Here is a 19809-nt window from a genome sequence, read left to right as displayed (position 1 = left end):
GGGTCTCGAGTTAAAGTTGCCGTTCTGCTATTTACTTGTATGGGAAACACTGTACGCACATTGTGAGCCCGTGAGCCCCTTTGTATTGTTAGGGCAAGCTTTGGTATGATTAGTCTAATGCATAAAAACAAAGACAGACTTTCACTTAACTTTAGCAACTACACACAGGATAACTCTAGAGTCATGTTTAAATTTGTAGCACTTGTTGACAGGTGTGATAAATAGAGAGGGAAAGATGTCTCTGAATGTGCGGTTTGTTAAGAGTTCTTAGAGACAGTGTAACCTGTGATTAAATTAATAAATAACAGCAGTCAGGATGTCTGAGTGATGACTGATGAGTCATCAGAAGTACTGAGTGCTGCCACAGTGAGAGGCCACAGTAACTCTTCTGAGTAATCAAGATACTGGAAGGTTTTGTATTGTTACACTCAATTGAGAGATTTGACATGATTGCTCTTTATAAACTTAACAATACACAGTGTTTGCAGTTAGTATACAAGAAATAAATCGTGGCCCTGGGCCAGGTGGCGAAAACCTGTAGGAGGCACCTTTAAATGTCATTGTGAAATCAATGAATGTGGAGTCACTTTGCTGATTGGGAGGCCGGTGACAACAACTTAAACTTTTTGTTAAATTGTTTTAAGAAAGAGAAGAAGGTATCTGTGTCTTACTCCTGTCTCTGTCCTCTGTGTCATCTGGTGGAAGATCCACTTCTTCTCTCTTGGCATCCAAAGGGGGCTCCTGTGATGGCATGACTGGATCCTTAACAAAGAAATATTGCCCAAAATATGCAGTGAAATATCCACTCATGGTTTTACACTCCCGGAAGAGTGTGTGAGGAATCATCTTTAGAAGGGTCTGTATTTGGAGAGGTGTTCTTCGCTCAAGTTCAGACATGCTTTTGCGGCTAGATTCTGATGATGATGTGGGGCTCTCACTAGACAATACACAATCAACCGTCAATTATCTGGCACTGAAGATACTGGGTTTAAGCTGTGATCAAGAGAGAGAATTCCCACTGCCGACAGGAGACAGGTCACCCCGTACCAAGAATACATTGGTTTTCGGGGGCTGCATAAGGGATGTTTGTGTTTGGTCAGATGGAGTCATTATATGTAGCACGCTGGTTTGCTATCACTAAACTGGATGCCTCATGTCAATAGAATGGGAGGACAGAGCAAGAGGACAAGCTACAGAGAGACAGTCCATTACGTCAACAGGAAATGTTCAAAGAGTTGTGCATGAATCAATTGATAATGTCGCTTGTTGTCAAAATCACCTTTTTTCAAAATCAGTGAATATCTCCTCACGATCCGCTTTCTGTCTGTGTCTGCACTGAATCTGGTGTTAATACACAGCGTAGGCTCTGTAAACTGGTATGTAAACAAAGGGTCCCAACGTAAGTAGCAACATGCCCATTTACGGAGCCTAGGCTGTGTATTAACACTGGATTTCTTTCAGTTCACACACAGTATGGACAAGAAGTGGAATGACTGATATATGATTTAGTCAACAAAAGTTCTCTGGCTGACTTAACCTTTAATCAGAGGCACAATATGACATTGTTTAAATATTTAAAAATACAAATGAATGTTGACCATAGTTGTAGGATGGGGGTCACAGAGGTAAAGAGGGAAATGTTAAACAGTATGTGTTTAAACTATCTTTCTGTCCAAACCAAAACAGACCCGTCGGATTTGAATTGCAAACTGAGCACTTGATGAAATGTCTAGTAGAAATGTATGTCGTTTATTGTGAACTCCAAAGGGGGATTTATTTCCTTCATTTTAGCCTTACCTGAAGATGAGTTCAAGCAGTCAGTCTGGCATTTAAAAAGTAAACAGAACATCGATTCTATTTTTTTTCTACTGGGAGTCAGCTTTGATTTTCAGACAACCTTCTCAAATTTAACCATGACAAAAACCTCAACAACAGGATCCTTTCAGTTTATAACAACATGGGTGTTAATTATATCAGTTAAAATAGAGTTGTTGTTCATCATGGGCAATAAAACTTCAGTCATCAAGGCTTTTTTATACTGATATTTCGATTTTGGCACAAATGGTTCTCCAACATACATAAAACCAAAACTCAATGAAAAGGGGTGGCCATTCTTTGAGCTAGTTTCTTCTGAGATGTGTTGTTTCTCTGCTGTTTATAGCCCACTATCACTGATGCTCCCCTCATGCCCCATTTATGAATGTCAATTCACAGACTTTTAGTTTTATTTTCCAATGAATCTTTAAACCACAGCTGTGGATGGCCAACTGGGCGCTCTACCTCAGCTGGCTTGCAGTTAACAAGCTGTTTAGAATGTGTTTGTTTCTCATGTGATGCATGGTTCTACAAACATGGTTGATACTCGGGTGGGGGCTTGTTTACAACTTGCCAGATGGTGTAACTACTTGTTTTTCTCGACCCATTCGGACTATCATGTCGCCTTGTTCTCAGGTCTTAGAAATTACTATATGTTTCTTGGGGAGTTGTTTATCTGAATTGAGGTTCTAAGGACAGATGATGTGGTTATACTATACAGATTGTAAAGCTTCCTGGGGCAAATTATTATTTGTAACACACTGGGTCAAATGAGGCTGAATAAATGAGTCAACTTGAAAACAAGACCCAAAATAAATTGGAATCATGCTTTAAACTTAAATTAAAAGTTGGCCAAAAGCGGTGGATTGTGAGAAGATATTCACTGATTTTGAGAAAAAGTGATTTTGACGACTCCACCTTTAAAGCTGGGGTATATGATTTCTGATTGGTCAAAATTAACATGAGCTGTACCCTTTGACCAATCAGAGTGAGGCTCAGATTCTCTGTTCTTATTGGCTGTTGGGACAGTCCATTCACTTTGGCACGACTTTGTTGATAGCGTGTCAGGGAGAGACCATAGGGGAGGGACCAAAGAGAACAAGTGGAGCGGTTGAGGTATTTGGATTTGAATCTCTATCCCAACTGCCATTTTCTCCCCAAATCCTCCACCCCAGTTTTAAGGAATATTTTCTGTATCATTCTTGTGGACATACTGAGGGACTGTGTTGGAGTTGGACATTATTAAATACTCACCATAAGCCTTTGGCAGGTCTGAGGGACGAGTCTGTGACAGCGCTTATGGACCAGCAGTTTGCAGTTGATACACTTGTAGCCCTGCCTGCCAAGCCCCCATATCCTTTCACTACAGTGGCCACAGTAGGCTTTCTGCAAGACACACAAAGGACAGGACACAATGGCAGGTTAGCCTTTACTTCAAGCACTGAATGACACAAGCATTATTGATTTCTCATCAAGGGTTAATGAACAGGATGCACTGACAGGTATACAAAAGCAGAGTGTGATACATCAGATTAATTTCATTGCATATGTATTTTGCAAATACAATTTTTTTATTAATTAGGACTTCTATACATTGTTACACATTGGGTATTGAGTCTCATAGTCTTGTTGGTTTATTCATTGATCAGATACGTTCAGATCTAAATTTGAATAAGGATACAGGATACTGAACCACTGAGCATCTTTGTGGGCCATTTTGGGGGTACAACTTCACACAGGCTTGAAATCCCAAACACATGACATATTATGGCTTTATAAAGTTGTTATGATGAATGTGGTAGCAACTTAGTGTCTGTTCAGACACAGAGAAACATGATCATTCATTTGGAGTTGTGTTTTCATTAGGGGGCCATGTTCAGACCAAAAACACACCCTCGCTCATTTGGATGGAGGCAGTCTGGCAACACAGCAGGGGGCTGGACGCAGAGGGTTACACAAAAAGGTCTAGTTTGTTATTCACCAACCGTTTGGAAATATATTTGTCTCTTTGGCTGTGAAATGTTACACTGTATTCACTAGGAAGCCATTATTTATGTCTGACCTGTGTTTGGGTTGGACAGGTAATGAGCAGTGGGTTTAACTACTGCGTTGTGCTACTAAAAAATAAGGTGTATGAGAGACGTAAGACTGAACCACAACAGTAAAAGTCATGAATAAAAAATAAGATGAAATATGCTCAAAGGCTTCATAGAGCTGAGAGCAATGTAGTTGGATATTATTTTGTGGTTACCTCACTGTGAGCAATCATTTTCACATTACAGGGGTAAGGTGCTTTAATCTTTTCGTGGTAATTTATTGAAAGTTTCCTAGAAAGAAGAATGCAATCTAGTACTAATGAATGCGATGAAAAATCTACAGAAAGTTATTCTAGTCATCCATTGATTGGTCATTGGAGATTTTGTTTTCTTAATAATAACATATTGTTGAATTGCAGGTTTGTCTGTATGTGTGTACTGAGAAAAATAATCTAGGTGACACTAGCTGTCGAATAAAGCAGTCACAAGCAAATCCTTCAATTCTGTTGAAGAGCACTTAGAAAATATTATAGTTTATATATGATACAAGCTCCATTCTTTATATACTATAATTAATCTTAATAATACAGTATATTCAGTCTGGTGTAGTGCCCAGGCTCATTCCATCCCTCACATAACTTTCTGGAGTTTGCTCTCTTTTGTATAACCTGCTCGCTCCAGCCTGTTTTGTTCTTTCTTTGTAGTTATTTATTAGCCCGTCTCTGACGTTGCTATATTAGTACCAAAGGATGTTAAATTTGAAGCCCAGTGTCTCTGGACATCAATAAATCTGTCACCAAAATGTCTCACTGGGGGACTAAACACTTACGAAGGCAGTGTGTGTGCGCACCTCTGTGTATCGACAACATTCATTCACAGGGCGTGTGTGTGTGTGTGTGTGTGTGTGTGCACGCTGACTGTGTGGAAAGAACAAAGAGCCACAGTCAGTGCTCTGTTACCATGGAAATGCTTCGGCAAAGACATCAAAAGCTTCCTTCAGTCTGTCTAATGTATCTCTGCATAGAGTTTGAGACATATATTTAAGAATGAATCACAAACTTTTGCCTCGTTCCCTCCTCCACTCTTTATAACTTGAGAGTAATCATCAGCGTAAGGTAAAGAAAGGACCTGTCACTGCATCAAACTTGGGAGAAAAAAAAACAGGGAGTAGCCTATTATTACTTACGCCTTTTAGTCCTCAGATGACATCCAGGCTCAACACTTTTCTATCTTGCAGGTTCTTTTCAGGTGAATTTCTATCAGAGATCTGTAGCAGAGCGGCCTTGTTGTAAATAGGCTAGGAGGCTACTGTCATGCTAACAGCTCTGTCCAAACTTTGACCTGTTGGTGTCACTAGAGGAGTGTGAGTGGAGACAAGTGAGTGACACATACTATATCATCTGTCATCCTCTGAGGACCTTGAATATATGTGTCAGTGGGTCACAAAAGTCTTCAGGACAAGCCATCAAATACCGATAGCTTTGGAAATGTTTTAGCCGGACGAGATTGTTGAAATCTAGGGACAATAACTGCAGCCATAGCTAAGGTCTTCTGAACAACTGTCTTGAAAATTAGACAAAAAAATAACTATCAAATTTGAAGAATTGTCGGATAAAAACAGTTTCTCGTTTCTTTTCGTGAAGTACTTGTGCCAACATCATGTCAGTGATAACTTGTCAAATCTAGACACTGAAGTTGTACTATACTGTATAGCTTCTACCAGATACTGTCTGTTACTGTTAGTTTCTGTTTAATCAGCTTGTTGTGTGTAGTGGAGCATTCAAAAGCTATTTCAAAATTTCACATAAAGAAAAAAAATCCCAGTTTCCACAGAAAAGAAAGGATGTATTCTCTGGGAACAATTTAAAGCCACTGGAAAACATTCAGGGCACCAACAACAAAAAACATGAAAGACTAGATTACAGCAATGCCCTTCTCCTTGGTTAACCAACTGGAGCATTACAAAAACTGTAGTTTGTTCAGAACTCGGCTGCAAGAGTTGTCTGCCATCACTCCCACCCTCTGGCAACTGCACTGGCTCCCTGTCAAATACTGTGTGTGTTTTAAAGTAATTATCCTTGTTGAAAAGCCTGCCTACCAATCTAATATTCTCCATGTTTTTCCTGTAAAGCCGCAACTGAAAACTCAACTATGCTGCTTTGTAATGTGTATATTATTGTAAATTCTTTATATTACCATTATTTAGCAATTGTTCTACTTTTTATCATATATAATTGTGTTATCTGGATTTAGGATTAAGGTTATTTTCCTTGGATGACTTGTAGAGAGAGTCCTCACCACATTTTGAGGATCTATGACTAACTGACCCGTCCATCAACCAGGATTAGGAATGACATCATTAGGTCACTGTACTTGTTTGGGGGGAAATGTCAAACTCCATTACACAGCAGCCACCAGACTGAAAGCAGCACAGATAAGGAGTGCATACTATGTCTAGATGTGCTTGACATGGGGAAGCGCTGATTGTGGAGGTCTGGAGTCCTGCAGCTTGGGAATAAAGGGATGAGTACATGATAAAGGCTTTTTATCGATCGACAGTCCTCCCCTACTGCCCAGCAGACAGCTTTAAAGATCATATAAGTGCCTGGAAACTGAGTGGCCTAATATGCCGAGAAATGATGTGCTGTCTGATACACCTCAGACAAAGAAAACTCATCGGAGCAAACTGAGAAATGACATCAGTGGCAATCTGTGCGGTAGAGTGATAACAGGATACAACAAAATGATCTGGTTTGTTTATTACCATCATGACACAATGCATCTATGTGAAGAATCAGAGCGAAGACAAGCTGCCGGTTGTAAAATAGTGTGTAACCTTAGCTACAGGTCACACATACTTCCTACTTTATCAGATGCTTGTGGTCAGCAGATTGTGGCCTGAGGGTCAAATCTGTAGTCTGGTGGGACCAGTCTGATCTTGCAAACTTCACATTTGTTTCACTCTCGCAGATCAGTCTGTGCAATCTGTGGGGAGGAGTCCGGTCAAAACATGACCTGCATGCATTCCGACCACTTTCCAGTCCGTTAGTGGAAGGCAGTCCCTGATTGGTTCATGTGGTCGTCTATCTATCCTCCAGTCAGACTGGGCCCTCCCTACTTTCGGTCCGTTAGTGGAAGGCAGACCCTGATTGATTCATGTAGTGTAGTCGTTGACGTCAACAGGGAACGAATAATGTGAAGCTCATGAGATACAGCTTGTTTCATGAAGCTAGATTGACAACTTCATGAACCAATCAGGGACGGCCATCCACTAAGGGACAAACATTAGGTCAGAAAGCGGTCCCTGATAGACCCGGTCATTTTATGAGCAGACTACTTCCCACGGAGATTGGAGAAAGTCCGATATGCGGGACAAAAATGAATTTGAAGCTCTCGAGATCCGTCTGGTGTCGCCAGGCTATCAAATCTGGCCCATCATCAAAACTATTTGGCCGCCAAAAGTGAAATCTGAAACTGAAATAAATGCTAATGTCAGCATGCTAACAAACTACAACCACTTTAGAGCACTGTGTAAAGAAGACAGTCCGTACTGTCATTAAAAAACATATATCACAGGATGATCTAATGCATATGAGAAAATCAAAAAGTAAAATGAGAATATAGGCCGTTTTTCTGGTCTGGTCGGGTCTGCAATCCTGTGTATATACTCAAGGCTGGAAATCCCAGTTCCAGGGGAAACAAAAGACATATTCACAGGAAGTGACAGTCTTAGTGATGTCCTTCACCCGGTCGGATATTCCCTCAACGGCTCAGCTGTGTAAGAGACCGTAGTGCTAATGTAATCAGAGAATCCCAGAAGGCCGCAGACTATTTACAGCAAGGACGTATCATATATTTGTCACATAAGCTAATTAGCACTTAGCCAAAAAATACAGCTGAGGCAGATGGCAATGGGAAAGTGTCCGATGATGGTGAGATGTGAAAAGTCACACGTTTAAATGACTGTGACACATTTTGTGCTTAAATAAATCAATTATTGCCAACTTGTTTCATTTACTTCACGTTGTTTAAAGTCAGGTTATCAAACATCTAAAATACCTGCTCTGATGTTTGGATAAAAAGTCATATCAATGCATCCATCATATCTTGAGATATTTCAGCCTGGATCAAAGTGGCGCACAATCCAACAGAGCACTTACTGTATGTCTTCAAATGCACCTGTAAACCTTTGTTCTTGCTTTCAGCTGTTCTTGCTGTCAGACAAAATATCATACATTTCAATGTGTGAGTGTCCTAAGCATCCCTTACCCAGCCTCTTAGCTTCTGCTCTTGATTACACACCTCTAGTCACAGTTGTAGCTATGTACAGCTCTCAGCAGCCTGCGTGAATCAGCCTGACTTTCTGTTTAGATTCTCTGTCACCCCCCTATGGAGAGCCTGCAGCCACTAAATTCTGCTTCATCACATGGAAGACAGCAGCTAAAGGGACCCCATTGTGTCCAGTCGGAGAGGGCCACAAAAGCAGCTCTCTCCACTGCAACATCAGGGGGAGATAGAGAGGAGGGGAGGGGAGAGATGGAGACCAATGTGTGGAGACTGAGAGGAAGGAGAGGGATGGAGTGAGAGAAGCTTGACCTACTTCTCCTCGGCTTATTTATATGCTGAGGATAACTTAGTGCACCAACCAGCAGCCGGGAAACTGGCATAGCAACAACAGGCAGAAAAATTCCAACTGGTTAACAGAACAAGCACTTACTGCAAAGTTATGAATTAATAATATAACTGTAGCCTCAGAAATCTGACAAATGACAACCCTGACTACTAGCGTGCATCCATGTGTAATTCATTTGGATTAGCAAATCTATTGTGTGATGTTGGAAAGTTCACACTGAATAAATCTGCTATGTATTCCATGTAAACACATTTATTTTAATGTCCAACAACAATGTCTAAGACCTTTCAGCAAAAGCATGATTGGTTCAGATTAGGAAATACAAAGCACAGTTTAAACATACAGGGACTTGTTTTTACAAGTTATCAGTAACATAATGTCTGGTTGACAGCCTTGATACTAAGCTAAGCTAACCAGGTTCAGATGTGAACATCATATGCCCTAAATATAATCAAGCGCTCCAAAGTGCTTGTAAAGGTAAGTTAGCAGCATATATACTGTAGCAGACTTTTGTGGGACCCAGGACATCTAAGCAGCCCAGTCCAGTCATTTTGAGGAGTGTTTTTTGGATTATAGTTCTCTACAGTCCAGCCATTATTATTACTGGTCTAACTGAATATCCATATATTGAATAGGCTAGGCTCCACAGTGCATCAGTAGTGATGACCACATCAAGATGGAGATGATGGAGCAAAGTGCCGAGTCAGCAAAATGACAGCGCACAGAGGTTATCCACTTTCTGCCAGGATATTAAGACAACAGCTCCCATGGGAGATGATTCATCCTGTGAGCTGTTTTACTCAGGAAAATGAAATTACAACAGTCATTCCCCCTTCTTGTATCACACATCACAACTGTCTTTAAAAATCTCTTATGTGGTCTCACATTCTGATATGCTGACTGAGCATTTTATTTCTTTGTCATTTTCTATTATCTGAAAGCTGAGAGACAAAATGCAGGACTCTGGGAAATCTGGAATCTGACTTTTGTGTATTTGCAATTTAAATGTGAGACCTATCAAAAAATGAAAAAAATAATATCATACAACAATAAGGTCTGATCTGGCTAAAGTCATAACAGCACAAAGGTAAAGGCTTGTTAGCAGCAGTAGAACCTGATATTCATCCTTCCCCTTCAGAGAAAACACATTAGGTACTTAAGGTCTGTTTGAAATGGAATTGATGTCTCTCTCCTTCTGCCTTGCAGAGTGGCCACTGTGCATTAAAAGAATGAGAACACTTTAAAAGTCCAGTTTCAGAAAAGTGGGGTTAACAGCTGGAGCTCTTTAATGTGCATGTGTTCAAAACATTCAGGTACCTGTGTATGTGTGTATTTGTAGCATGGAGCAAAGAGCTGAGATTAGACAACTGCTAAACAAGCCATAACTAGGGCACCATGAAATATGCATCAATATCCAGTCAGCTTATCTGAAGCGGTGACTTGGTTACCTGCCATATATAATTTAACTGCAGTACTAGACTGTTTACTATAAAGAGAAAGACATCCAAAGTAATTAACAGTTTTCTGAGCTGGAAATGATCATCATGAGCTAGTTGCTGACTGTAAGAGATGCCACTCAAACACAGTGGTGTAGGGCTGGATGAACCTGAGGGAATCTACATGAACTTAAAAAGTCCGAACAGTACTATGTTTATTTGTGAAGTCACATGTCACATGTTAAACCGTGCTATCTGCATATGGCAATGGCTAACGTCAGCACTTGGGGAGAGACTCTGGTTATGTTTAATAGAGAGCAGAATGTTAAGTCTTACACTGGCACTGGACATACTAAACTGAGAGGGGCAGACATATTAAATATGGACCTGATTCCTAGAATAAGCCTGCTTCTGCAACGCATGGTAAAAACAGTATGAACCACTTTTTATTTATTTTTTATTTTTTTACCATTTTTGACCAGAAATCTCAGCCAAGCAAGTACGGGTGGAAGTTGTTAAGTACTCTTTCCAAGGTTTTTCGAAGAATGCTCCAACCCAATTTTCTTTTCATCAATGCTGCTTTACTAAAGATCGTCACATTGTTGAATCTGTGCCATTATTTCATATTAATTTGGTGTTGTGCACGCTCCTTGATGGTTTCTACACATACATGCCTGTTGATGAGATCAATCTCAAGTTGTTTTTCATCAAAAAATAAACAAAAAACCTTATATGCAGTATTTATCAACTGATAAGTGTCAACTTCTGCGACCAAATGCTGAATGCTTCTGGGTGGACTTCTGATAACACAGATGCATCAGTCACTACTGAGGCCCATAAACACAGACTCAGGAGTATTTTTCTAGTTTTAATCATCCATCTCTCCAATCATATTCCGCAAACAAATCAGTGGGAGGAAGTACAATATTAAAATGTTCACTCTAAAGTTGTTCACATTAAATTCCAGTAAGCATTAAATATCTCAATGTATACACCAGACTGATAATCAAGCAGGGATCTTAAAACATTGAACCTCATTTGTTCCAAAGTTCCCCAGTGAAGTCGGCTCAATTAACTGAAGCAACTGGGCCGACTGTTTTCGGGCGTCACTGCATAGCCCACACTCCCCAGATGGGAGCCTTTATTAGGGGAGGTTTGAAGACACTCACCCTGTTAAAGCGCTTGGCCTGGAAGAGGTGTCCGTTGACTCGGTAGAGCTTCCTCCATCTTCTGGCCCCGCGGCGGTAGATCGATTCTAGGAGAGAGAGGAAACAGTTGTAGAGTAGCAGCATGGTGCAGCAGGACTGATACGGAGGGAAGATATGGATGGAATGATATGAGTGAAAGCTGAGGTAAAAGTCCAGAGGCTTCGTCTGGCATGTGGAGTGTGAGTTCAAGTGAGTGGAAGACACCCGTCAGATTTTCTCTACCAAGTACAGTATACGCATGCTCATACACACACACAGCGTCTGCCTCCCTCTCTCCGCTCCCCTCCCTCACCAGGCTTCACCCTTTCCTTTCATCTCCCTCCCTCTTTTCCTGCTTCTTTTTCTCTCAGTCCTGGTGTAGAATCGACCTATTAAAACTCCATAATGCCATTTACTGGTATGAAACCATGAAGGTGTAAAGGATCATGAAGGCAGCTATTAGTACTATGAAGGAAATAAACATGTGCTTAAGGAATCCTCATATGAAAATAGATTTTAAAAAAACTGTAAGAAAACCTTCTTCACTCGTACCAAAGGTTTGTTGGCATTAACATGTTAAAACTGCAGAAACCATTATTAATCTTTAGAAGGGAGGGCAGTTAATATCATTAATACATATGGTATTAGTTTGATTTATTTAGTAATACGGATCTAACAAGAGGAATAAGACAGATAAGAAGAACTATTGCCATGTTTAAAAAAAAAATTAAAACCTGATTATCCCAAGAAAATGATACCGCTTTTTTGTGCTTTGACACCATTTCTCTACAGATCAGTCTGTTGTTTTGTATGTCACAAGTGCTCTGGTACTGGTTAAAGTCACAGCCAGGTTCTTTCTTTACACCTAGTTTGGGAGTCAACAAATGCCCAGCCAGGGTGACCTACAGTTTATGCAGCCTTCTGGATGAGCTGTTCCCTGGTTGAAGCCTTGTGATTGTAAAATGTTCTCTGCCAAGTAGTGCAAAGTTTGAATCCTGTTGTAGATACTGAGAATGAGAGGAAGTACAGGCTGCACAGTCCAGGAATACAATTTGTTGTTCTGCATCTCCCCTTAGTAAAACTGATGTCTTCATCCCCTGAGTTGATGCACTACTCTAAGAAGTGGCTTTAAAACTGTTCTTGCCATGTACGTCTTCTCCATTTATGATGCATTCATTTAGGCATATGGTGAATCCATATTTAATCCATGTTTTGCAACAGTCTTGCATATTTAACTGAGACATTTGATCCAACGAAAATGCCGCAGTCACCAAATGAATACATTTCCTGTGAGAATAGTTTGCCTCAGTGATGATTTTGTCTCTTTGAGGTCCTGACTCATGCTTCTTCAAAGCTTCTGACTAACAAAGTGCTGAAGTAACAGATAACAGTATTATGATCAAAATTTTGGCTGGGCAAAATGAACATTTTCACTAAATCCCACGTAATCCAAATATGATTGCCAAACATAGTGGTATAGAACTATAAATCAACATGTCACTAAACATATAATGAGTACTATTATTAAGTTTCGTATAACCATCATGCATCATGTGTGTGGTTCAAATTACTTAGTCATTGTCTGGCGTGCAGTCTAAATTCAGGTAATGGAAATGTCATTCTACAAGGGACAGTGTAGTAAGAAATGACCATTGGACATTACGATAGGCAACCTTTATATGTTTCTAAGCACGAAATCTTGATTTCTGAGTTTTGTAATTAGAGGGAGCTCATAAAAGAAAACTTTCATATGATGTGCTATCACACAGCAAGCAGCTGTGCACATCCAAGAGCAGCTGAGTAACTCGCCCTAACCTTATGTCGAACAGGGTTGGACACATGGATTTGTCTGAGAAATCATTTGGACATCATGCGTTTTTTCTCCACCACTGACAAGATGATTGCAGCTTGGTAAGCCTGCCACAACAAATCAATGAAAGATCAGCCAGTTCACATGTGTAGCTTTTTGATGTTTGCCTCAAAAGCTCACCACAGTATGAAGTGAACTGGTTGGCTGAGCCACATCAGACGTTGCCCTGAGTCCTCCTGACTACCACTAATTATTTACTAGTTGCCCTCCCAGTGCCTTCCCCCTGTCTGTACTGGTTTTCCAGTCTGGTTGGTGCTCCAGTGATGGGTGCGGCTGTGATATCCTCCTCCACTCACTCATCTTTTTGCCTCTGTTGCTATGGTAGCCCACCAGCTATTAGTAAGCTGGAAGGATGTCAGTATAGCATTGTCTGCAAACAAAGTCAAACTCAACAACAAACTCCCATGCTCCCTCTCTTAAAAAAAAATATATATACTGTATATAATTTATATTCCACCATTGTACAGAATTCAGATCTGCTGTTTGTCTCTTGAGCTGTCTTGAAATGTCCATGCCCTGGAATGAACTCTTGCTCCACAGTCTACATGGTTTTTAATATCCTCTTTAATATACAAGCTAAAAATATGTTCTTTGTCTACAATGTGCAACACTGACATTATTATTTTTTGTCTTTTTCTGGTCTTGCCCCAGCCAAAATTTTACTTGTGCTAATCACTGTATGCAAATAGCTTGAGTGAGATTCCTACACAATACCAAACACTGGGTACATGAGGAACTCACTAAGGATTAAAGGGCAACACTGTAGAAAACACACAGGGCTTGGGTTGCCATAGAGGCATCTGCTTTCTTGAATGTCCACTCCACAGCAATGCATTGTGCCCTTCATCATGATGGATGTTTTCTGTGATCCTAGTACCTGTCTCTCCTAGTTGCCGCAGAGGGCGATCAGAGTGAAAGTGAGCAGATGGGAGACACAAAGAGGCCGTGCTCTTTGGAGTCTCGTCTGTGAATTCTCTCTAATCCTGTAAGCTCAAGGCCTTTAAAGGAAAATGTCGCCTGCTTTGGGGAATCATTTTGGTGTGTTTCCATAGTTACCCAGTAGATAGATAGATAGCTTTATTGTCATATGCACCGTTACAGCACAATGAAATTTGCCTTTTCAGTACACACCTCTCCAAGAAACATACAAGACAGTGACAATAACATGGGTGGACAGGAGATAGTGTAACTGCAGGGTCGCAGCAGTGCCGCGCCCCTCTTATTTCCTCCCCCGTGCCCTGTACTAGTGGGTGAGTTGTTGGGAGGGGGACACAATGTGCCACCGAGGCACCGTGTGAAAGGAAGGTGGACCTAGACACACATCATGTAACATCTCCTCGGTACCCACCTCACATGCTACATAGAGAGCATGTGATTAAATCATTAATTGCAACTGATGTTTTTATAAAGTGGTAAATTGCAGCACTTAGCCTTGTCTCTTTAATCAGAGTGTTGATGAATAGATGAGAGGTTTACACAAAAGAAGATTAAATACAAGGGGAAATGTCTTCCTCTTAAATAGGGTAATTGGCTGCCACACTGACTGTATTCATCAGTCTCTGGGTTTTAAATGGCGAATATTCCATTAATAATCTTCATTAAGATTACATTAGGAATGAAAGGATCTCAAATGCTAGTGAAGCATGGCAAGTACAAACAACTTCACAGAGAAATCAACAACAACTAAAAGCAGGGTTAACATATGAACCCTTTCAACTATGGAGTCTCTACAGGCCCAAAATGGTTATAAACAAGTCCATGGATCCATTATTATTGATTGACTATGATGCATTCACTAATGAACACAGATAGTTTAGTAGAGAGGGAATGTCACACAGTGTGGGTTTTTAATGGATCAGTAATATGTCATGACTGTCCTGGCCTCCCTGTTGAATTACTCTCTTCAATAAGTAATACATTTTATAATATATGATATTGTATTACAGTTAATCTGTGAGCATTATAGCTGTTACTGTAATAGCAAAGATGAGGATATCTTTTCTCATTCAGCTTCTGACCACATCAACACAAGAGTAGCTGCCAAATTTGGGCGAGGCTCAGCAGTAAAAAGGGGATGGCATGTATTGTATTTCCGCCCACTAATTAGAGTTTCTTAACATTTGAAACAGCGTGGTGACAGTTTTTGGGTTGTTCTTCATTGTCCCAGTCCACTGCCTATAGAATCAGATGAAAACACACCCAAAGAGTCCTCATGGAGCTCCATTTTTTATTGAAGCTTGACAAAGCAGAATGTTTCAGGACTTTTATCATGGTGACTTTAATGTTTTAAATAAAAACTTTTTTGAGCAACTAAATGACTGGTAATTCCTTTATCCCTCCAACACATCTGTAAAATAAAATGTTTGAAAGTGATAGTTGACTGGCTACCTTGGGTCAAATTATTTTGATCTCCATAAGTAAATGTAGAGAAAAACAGAACATGACAAGGAAATATAAATGTAGGATGCTGATAGAGGAATTGTAAAAATCTTCCTGTTAATTCTGGACACATGTATAAATGTATAACATTAGATCTCAGGGTCTTCTACTGAAAGCAAAGTATTCAGAATGATTAAATATAAAAAGAATCTTGGGATCAATGAATTTCTCAAGCCAACATGTGTATTCTTTGAAGGCCGAGCTAAAGAAGTACAGGATTTCACATTGACCGCCGATAACTTGAGAGAACAAAGCAAATTTCAAATCACAACAACAGACCGACTCGACTCGAGGCACATCTTTAGACGATATTCTGAGCGAAGTGTGAACTCACACACCCAATTAGATTTGAGTGAGGAGAAGTGTTGCTTCAGGCATGGTGACAGATGTAGAGAGAGACAAATGCATGCAGCGGAGTGCAGCACATGCTTCATTTGAGAGGAACAGTTGGAAATATGAGCACAAGTGAACCAAGAGTGATTTCATGATGCCATTCCAAAGTCACTTCCTGCTGTCCTGCCGTGACTCTTCATGTAAATATTGTCACACACTGACCCCAGAATCAGGCCATCTCAACATAAATACACCCATGGGATCTCCAGCCTCATGTATTCTTTCATGTCTTATCCAAAATAATCAGATTACCAATTCCAACAGCGACAATGACTCCCTCTTTAAATCCCCTCTGGTTATCGCAGCTGTTGTTGGAGGTTTCTGCATCCAATTAAAAAACTATTTCCGCATGGAGGGGAGGAGGGGGACCAGTCCTTGTTTACATCTTGCTACCAGGATAGTCCTCACAGCCTGAAGGGATGCAAAGAGAACCACAAGCACAGCTGCCTGAGGCATGTGCTCGCGACACACTACTTGCACTTTGCTAGCAGACCTATTACCACATCCCCCTCTGGAGAAGCAGTGATGCATTGCCCCAGTTCTCTGCCCAAGTGCCAGAGTGAGCGCAAAAGAAAAGACGCAGACTAGAAGCATCAAAGCAGACGAGTCAAACGGTTTCTCAGACAATGAATCAAAGAACGTAAACACAATACTACACCTCCGGATGCAAAGGCCAACGCGCACAGTCCTGCCATTTTGTCCGTGGGAGGTGTTAAAAAAGAGCAATCTGCCCTGCCTGTGTTCCACTGTGGCTGGTGTGGGGAGCCGTGTAGCAGGAGAACAGGGTGGTACGACCACGTCTCTCCAGGACAGGACATTTACGAGGGATTGACTCATTTCCAGATATTGTTCCTCGCACTGGCAGGAAAGTAGCAGCATACAAGTTGCTATCAACAACACCCGCCCCCTCCCTAATACCCTTTTTAAAAAAAAAGGAAAAGAAAGCAAAAGGCCTCAGGAATGGCAGTACACTGCATTGTCTGTTTTCAAGGAGTTCTTCAGGAATCAGCTGTAGGGTTCTATATATATATATCAGTGAAGACTTTTTCTTATTCCTAGAAGTTAAAGCTGTTTTCAGGATACACTGTCTCTGCTGCCAATTGTGATGGGCCATTACATGCAGTGACATAAGGTTATTACAGACTCCCACTTCCAAAGAGGGATCAATAGAACAGCCCTGAGGATTTGTTTTAGAAACAGTTAGACCTCTGTGGTAGGGGATGCTCAATATGACATAACTGTTGATTAAAACATTTATTCAATTGCCCTTTGAAATATCATGGTCCAGATAAAGTGTGAGAGGGCGGACACTGCAAAGTGCATTAAATGACAAAAGATGAGCCATTCACAAGTTGGATTTACTGAAAGGTGATCTGGATTTAGGAGACACATGAAGCCTTCAAGAAGACTAATGAGGACTGTCTGGGTTTTCTTGAAGGGTAAGGGTAGGAGGAGGGCATACGCCTACAGTATGATGGGCAAGACATCAGAGTGTGTGGGATCCCCTGGACTCCTGTCATGTAGATGTGTCACAGTATGTGTCAGCCGCTTTAGTTGACACCATGGCAACAGATCAACCACGCTTGTATCAGTCCACTGAGGTGTGAGGTGTGAATGAGAACATCAATTGTAGCAAGCTTGTCAACCAGAGAATGTTTTCTTTCTCTGAAGTATCAACCGATCGCATCGTGTATCATTGGTGTTTGTTGTAATCTTACCCAAAGTGTTACATGAGAAAAGATCACGCCATCGTGGTTAGAAATAAACTATGTGAAATGTTGAGAAATCTGTAGTGGGTTTAGGAGCTGAGGTCTTTAGTTATTATCATTGCTATTATTAGTAGGTAAGTGTCCCACGACATTCCATTTTTGATCCTAAGATAATCAGCATTTAGTACTTGCCAAATAAAAACATTTACAAATAATTAAATTATGAAATGTTCAACTGTGACCAGCACCCTCTATACCCTACTTTGTATTATTATCTTTTTCATTTCATGGTGTTTATTTTAGCTCACATCAGTTAAAAGAGGCCACTACTGAATACTCTCTCACTCGTCCCTCAAACACTACAGCAAAGCTTTCTCCACCAAACTCTTAGCGGTCTTTATAGCAGAAATTCAATGTATCTGTTCATTTGAAACTGTTCGGATTATGCTTACAGTGTTACAATTTGACCTACAATTTATCCATCAAGCTGTCATTTTGTTCTGCCTCAATTTTGTTTATGTATGTTGGTTCTATCTCAAACCGCATATGTCCTCGCAAAATAGCTAGTAACATTAGTGTTTGAGGACTGCACCTGCTGTTGAACTGTATTTTCCTGGCAACACTTCCCTTAATAATCTGCTTGATATGTTTAGACACTAGGCTCAAAGAGCGACGCTCTTTAAGAACATCAAGGCTCAGAATTCAGTGTCTTTAACTACTTCCAGAAGCAGGATTTGGTCATTCATTGTGCTGTAAAAAGCATTTGATAGACAGTTAGTTGGCGGAAGCTGTGTGTGTGTGTGTGTGTGTGTGTTGTTACTGATTGATGAAGTCCTACATTACTTTGTGTTATAGCTTAACATCCTGGTGTTGCCAAAGTTGCCACAGGGAGAAAACATCTATTTCCATTTCATTACATCATCTAGCTACACACACACTATATAAAAGCAAACATTGATTTGGGAAAGCCCGTCTAATCAGTTTTATAGTTAGATAACCAGCTGCAGTTCTGAGTGAAAGTGTAAATGATGTGACTGGCCTCAAACAATACTTTTGATTCTGCAACTTTGTGACTTATGAAGAACCTATGGTTTAGGAAAAATGTGGCAAAGCTTACAGAGCAACCAGGACGTATTTCAAGTCAGGGTATAAGAAATAGAGCCCAAAGAGAACCCATCGAGTTAATCGATTAAAACCTGAGAGAAAATAGGGATCTGTTAATCACCTGAAGTATATCTGTCGGTCTTGGGCCAGACTACAATAAAAGAGGAGCAGATAATGCGATGACTTTTACACCGACTGGTTGTTCATTTATTTGGCTGATGATACCTCTTCTGTCTGTCCATCTCACTTGATCTGCATCTCGCTCTAGTCTACTGGGAGTGACATTTAACCTTATATGAAGATAAGAAATATCCTGTATATTGTAAATGCTGGATTTATGTCACAAACGTTCAGTTCTTCCACATTGTTCTTCTCTGTGTCTCATTTGCACTCATACATGTATTTTAGCGATGCAACTAACAACAAACTATTCTCATTATTACTTCATCTATAGATGTTTTCATTCAATGGTCACGTAACATGTCAGATATAAATAACAAATGGCTGTCACAAAGCCCAAAGGAATGGCTTCAATTGATTATTTTCTCCAAGGAATCACATTACGGGTCACATGATGAAACCACCAAATGTTTGCTATTTTTATTCATAATGTAACTTTGATTTATTTGCTGTTTGGACACCAAAATGTTGCCAAACTATTTTTATTTTCTTGGCAGCACTGTAACTACCACCGAGAACACTGAGCTCATGTCCTTATCTGGGAAATTCTGATCTCTTTTCTGAAGTCATGTAGTTGACTAAACAATGAAAAAAATCAACAACAGAAATAATATTTATCTGCAGCCTTAATTGACTGCTTTGTATTTGAAGCTGCTATTTGTTGCCATTGTCTAGTACAAATGTTTAATGTGCAATCTAAAAACAATATGTTTTATACAAACACATGTCAAGTGCAGTTATATATATAGGCCTAGGGCTATACCTCAGAATAGCTTCTATAGTTGAGTTCCCTCTAGGTCAATTGTGATTTGAAATAACTCATTCGCATGACTGCAGCAATAGAGTGTAGAGTCTAGCATGTCCTATCCAAGTGTTGCAACCACAGAGGGCTGGAAATGGTGATCATTAGCTACACTACATCCTTACATCAACATACACAGGAAGATATTCAGACAATAACATTGTTACTTCCCACAGAGACGAATAGACGGAGTGTTTTTAAATGA

At 40.3% G+C, this 19809-nt stretch overlaps 1 protein-coding gene across 1 annotated transcript in view; it reads right to left on the bottom strand.

The window, feature by feature from the left end:
• prkcz (protein kinase C, zeta) overlaps positions 1–19809 on the bottom strand; it is a gene marked incomplete at its 5' end in the record, with an annotated part of 96121 nt that overhangs the window by 35428 nt on the left and 40884 nt on the right. Inside the window, 3 exons of the mRNA XM_080031521.1 lie at positions 672–762; positions 3070–3201; positions 11090–11175. Of these exons, the coding sequence (XP_079887647.1) occupies positions 672–762; positions 3070–3201; positions 11090–11175 (309 nt within the window). The remainder of the gene's footprint in view (positions 1–671; positions 763–3069; positions 3202–11089; positions 11176–19809) is intronic.

The sequence above is a fragment of the Ammodytes marinus genome (assembly GCF_949987685.1).
Source record: "Ammodytes marinus genome assembly, chromosome: 7".
Taxonomy (NCBI): Eukaryota; Metazoa; Chordata; class Actinopteri; order Uranoscopiformes; family Ammodytidae; genus Ammodytes; species Ammodytes marinus.
The sequence above is the reverse complement of the archived record's forward strand: the minus strand, read 5'-3'. Positions and strand labels throughout refer to the sequence as shown.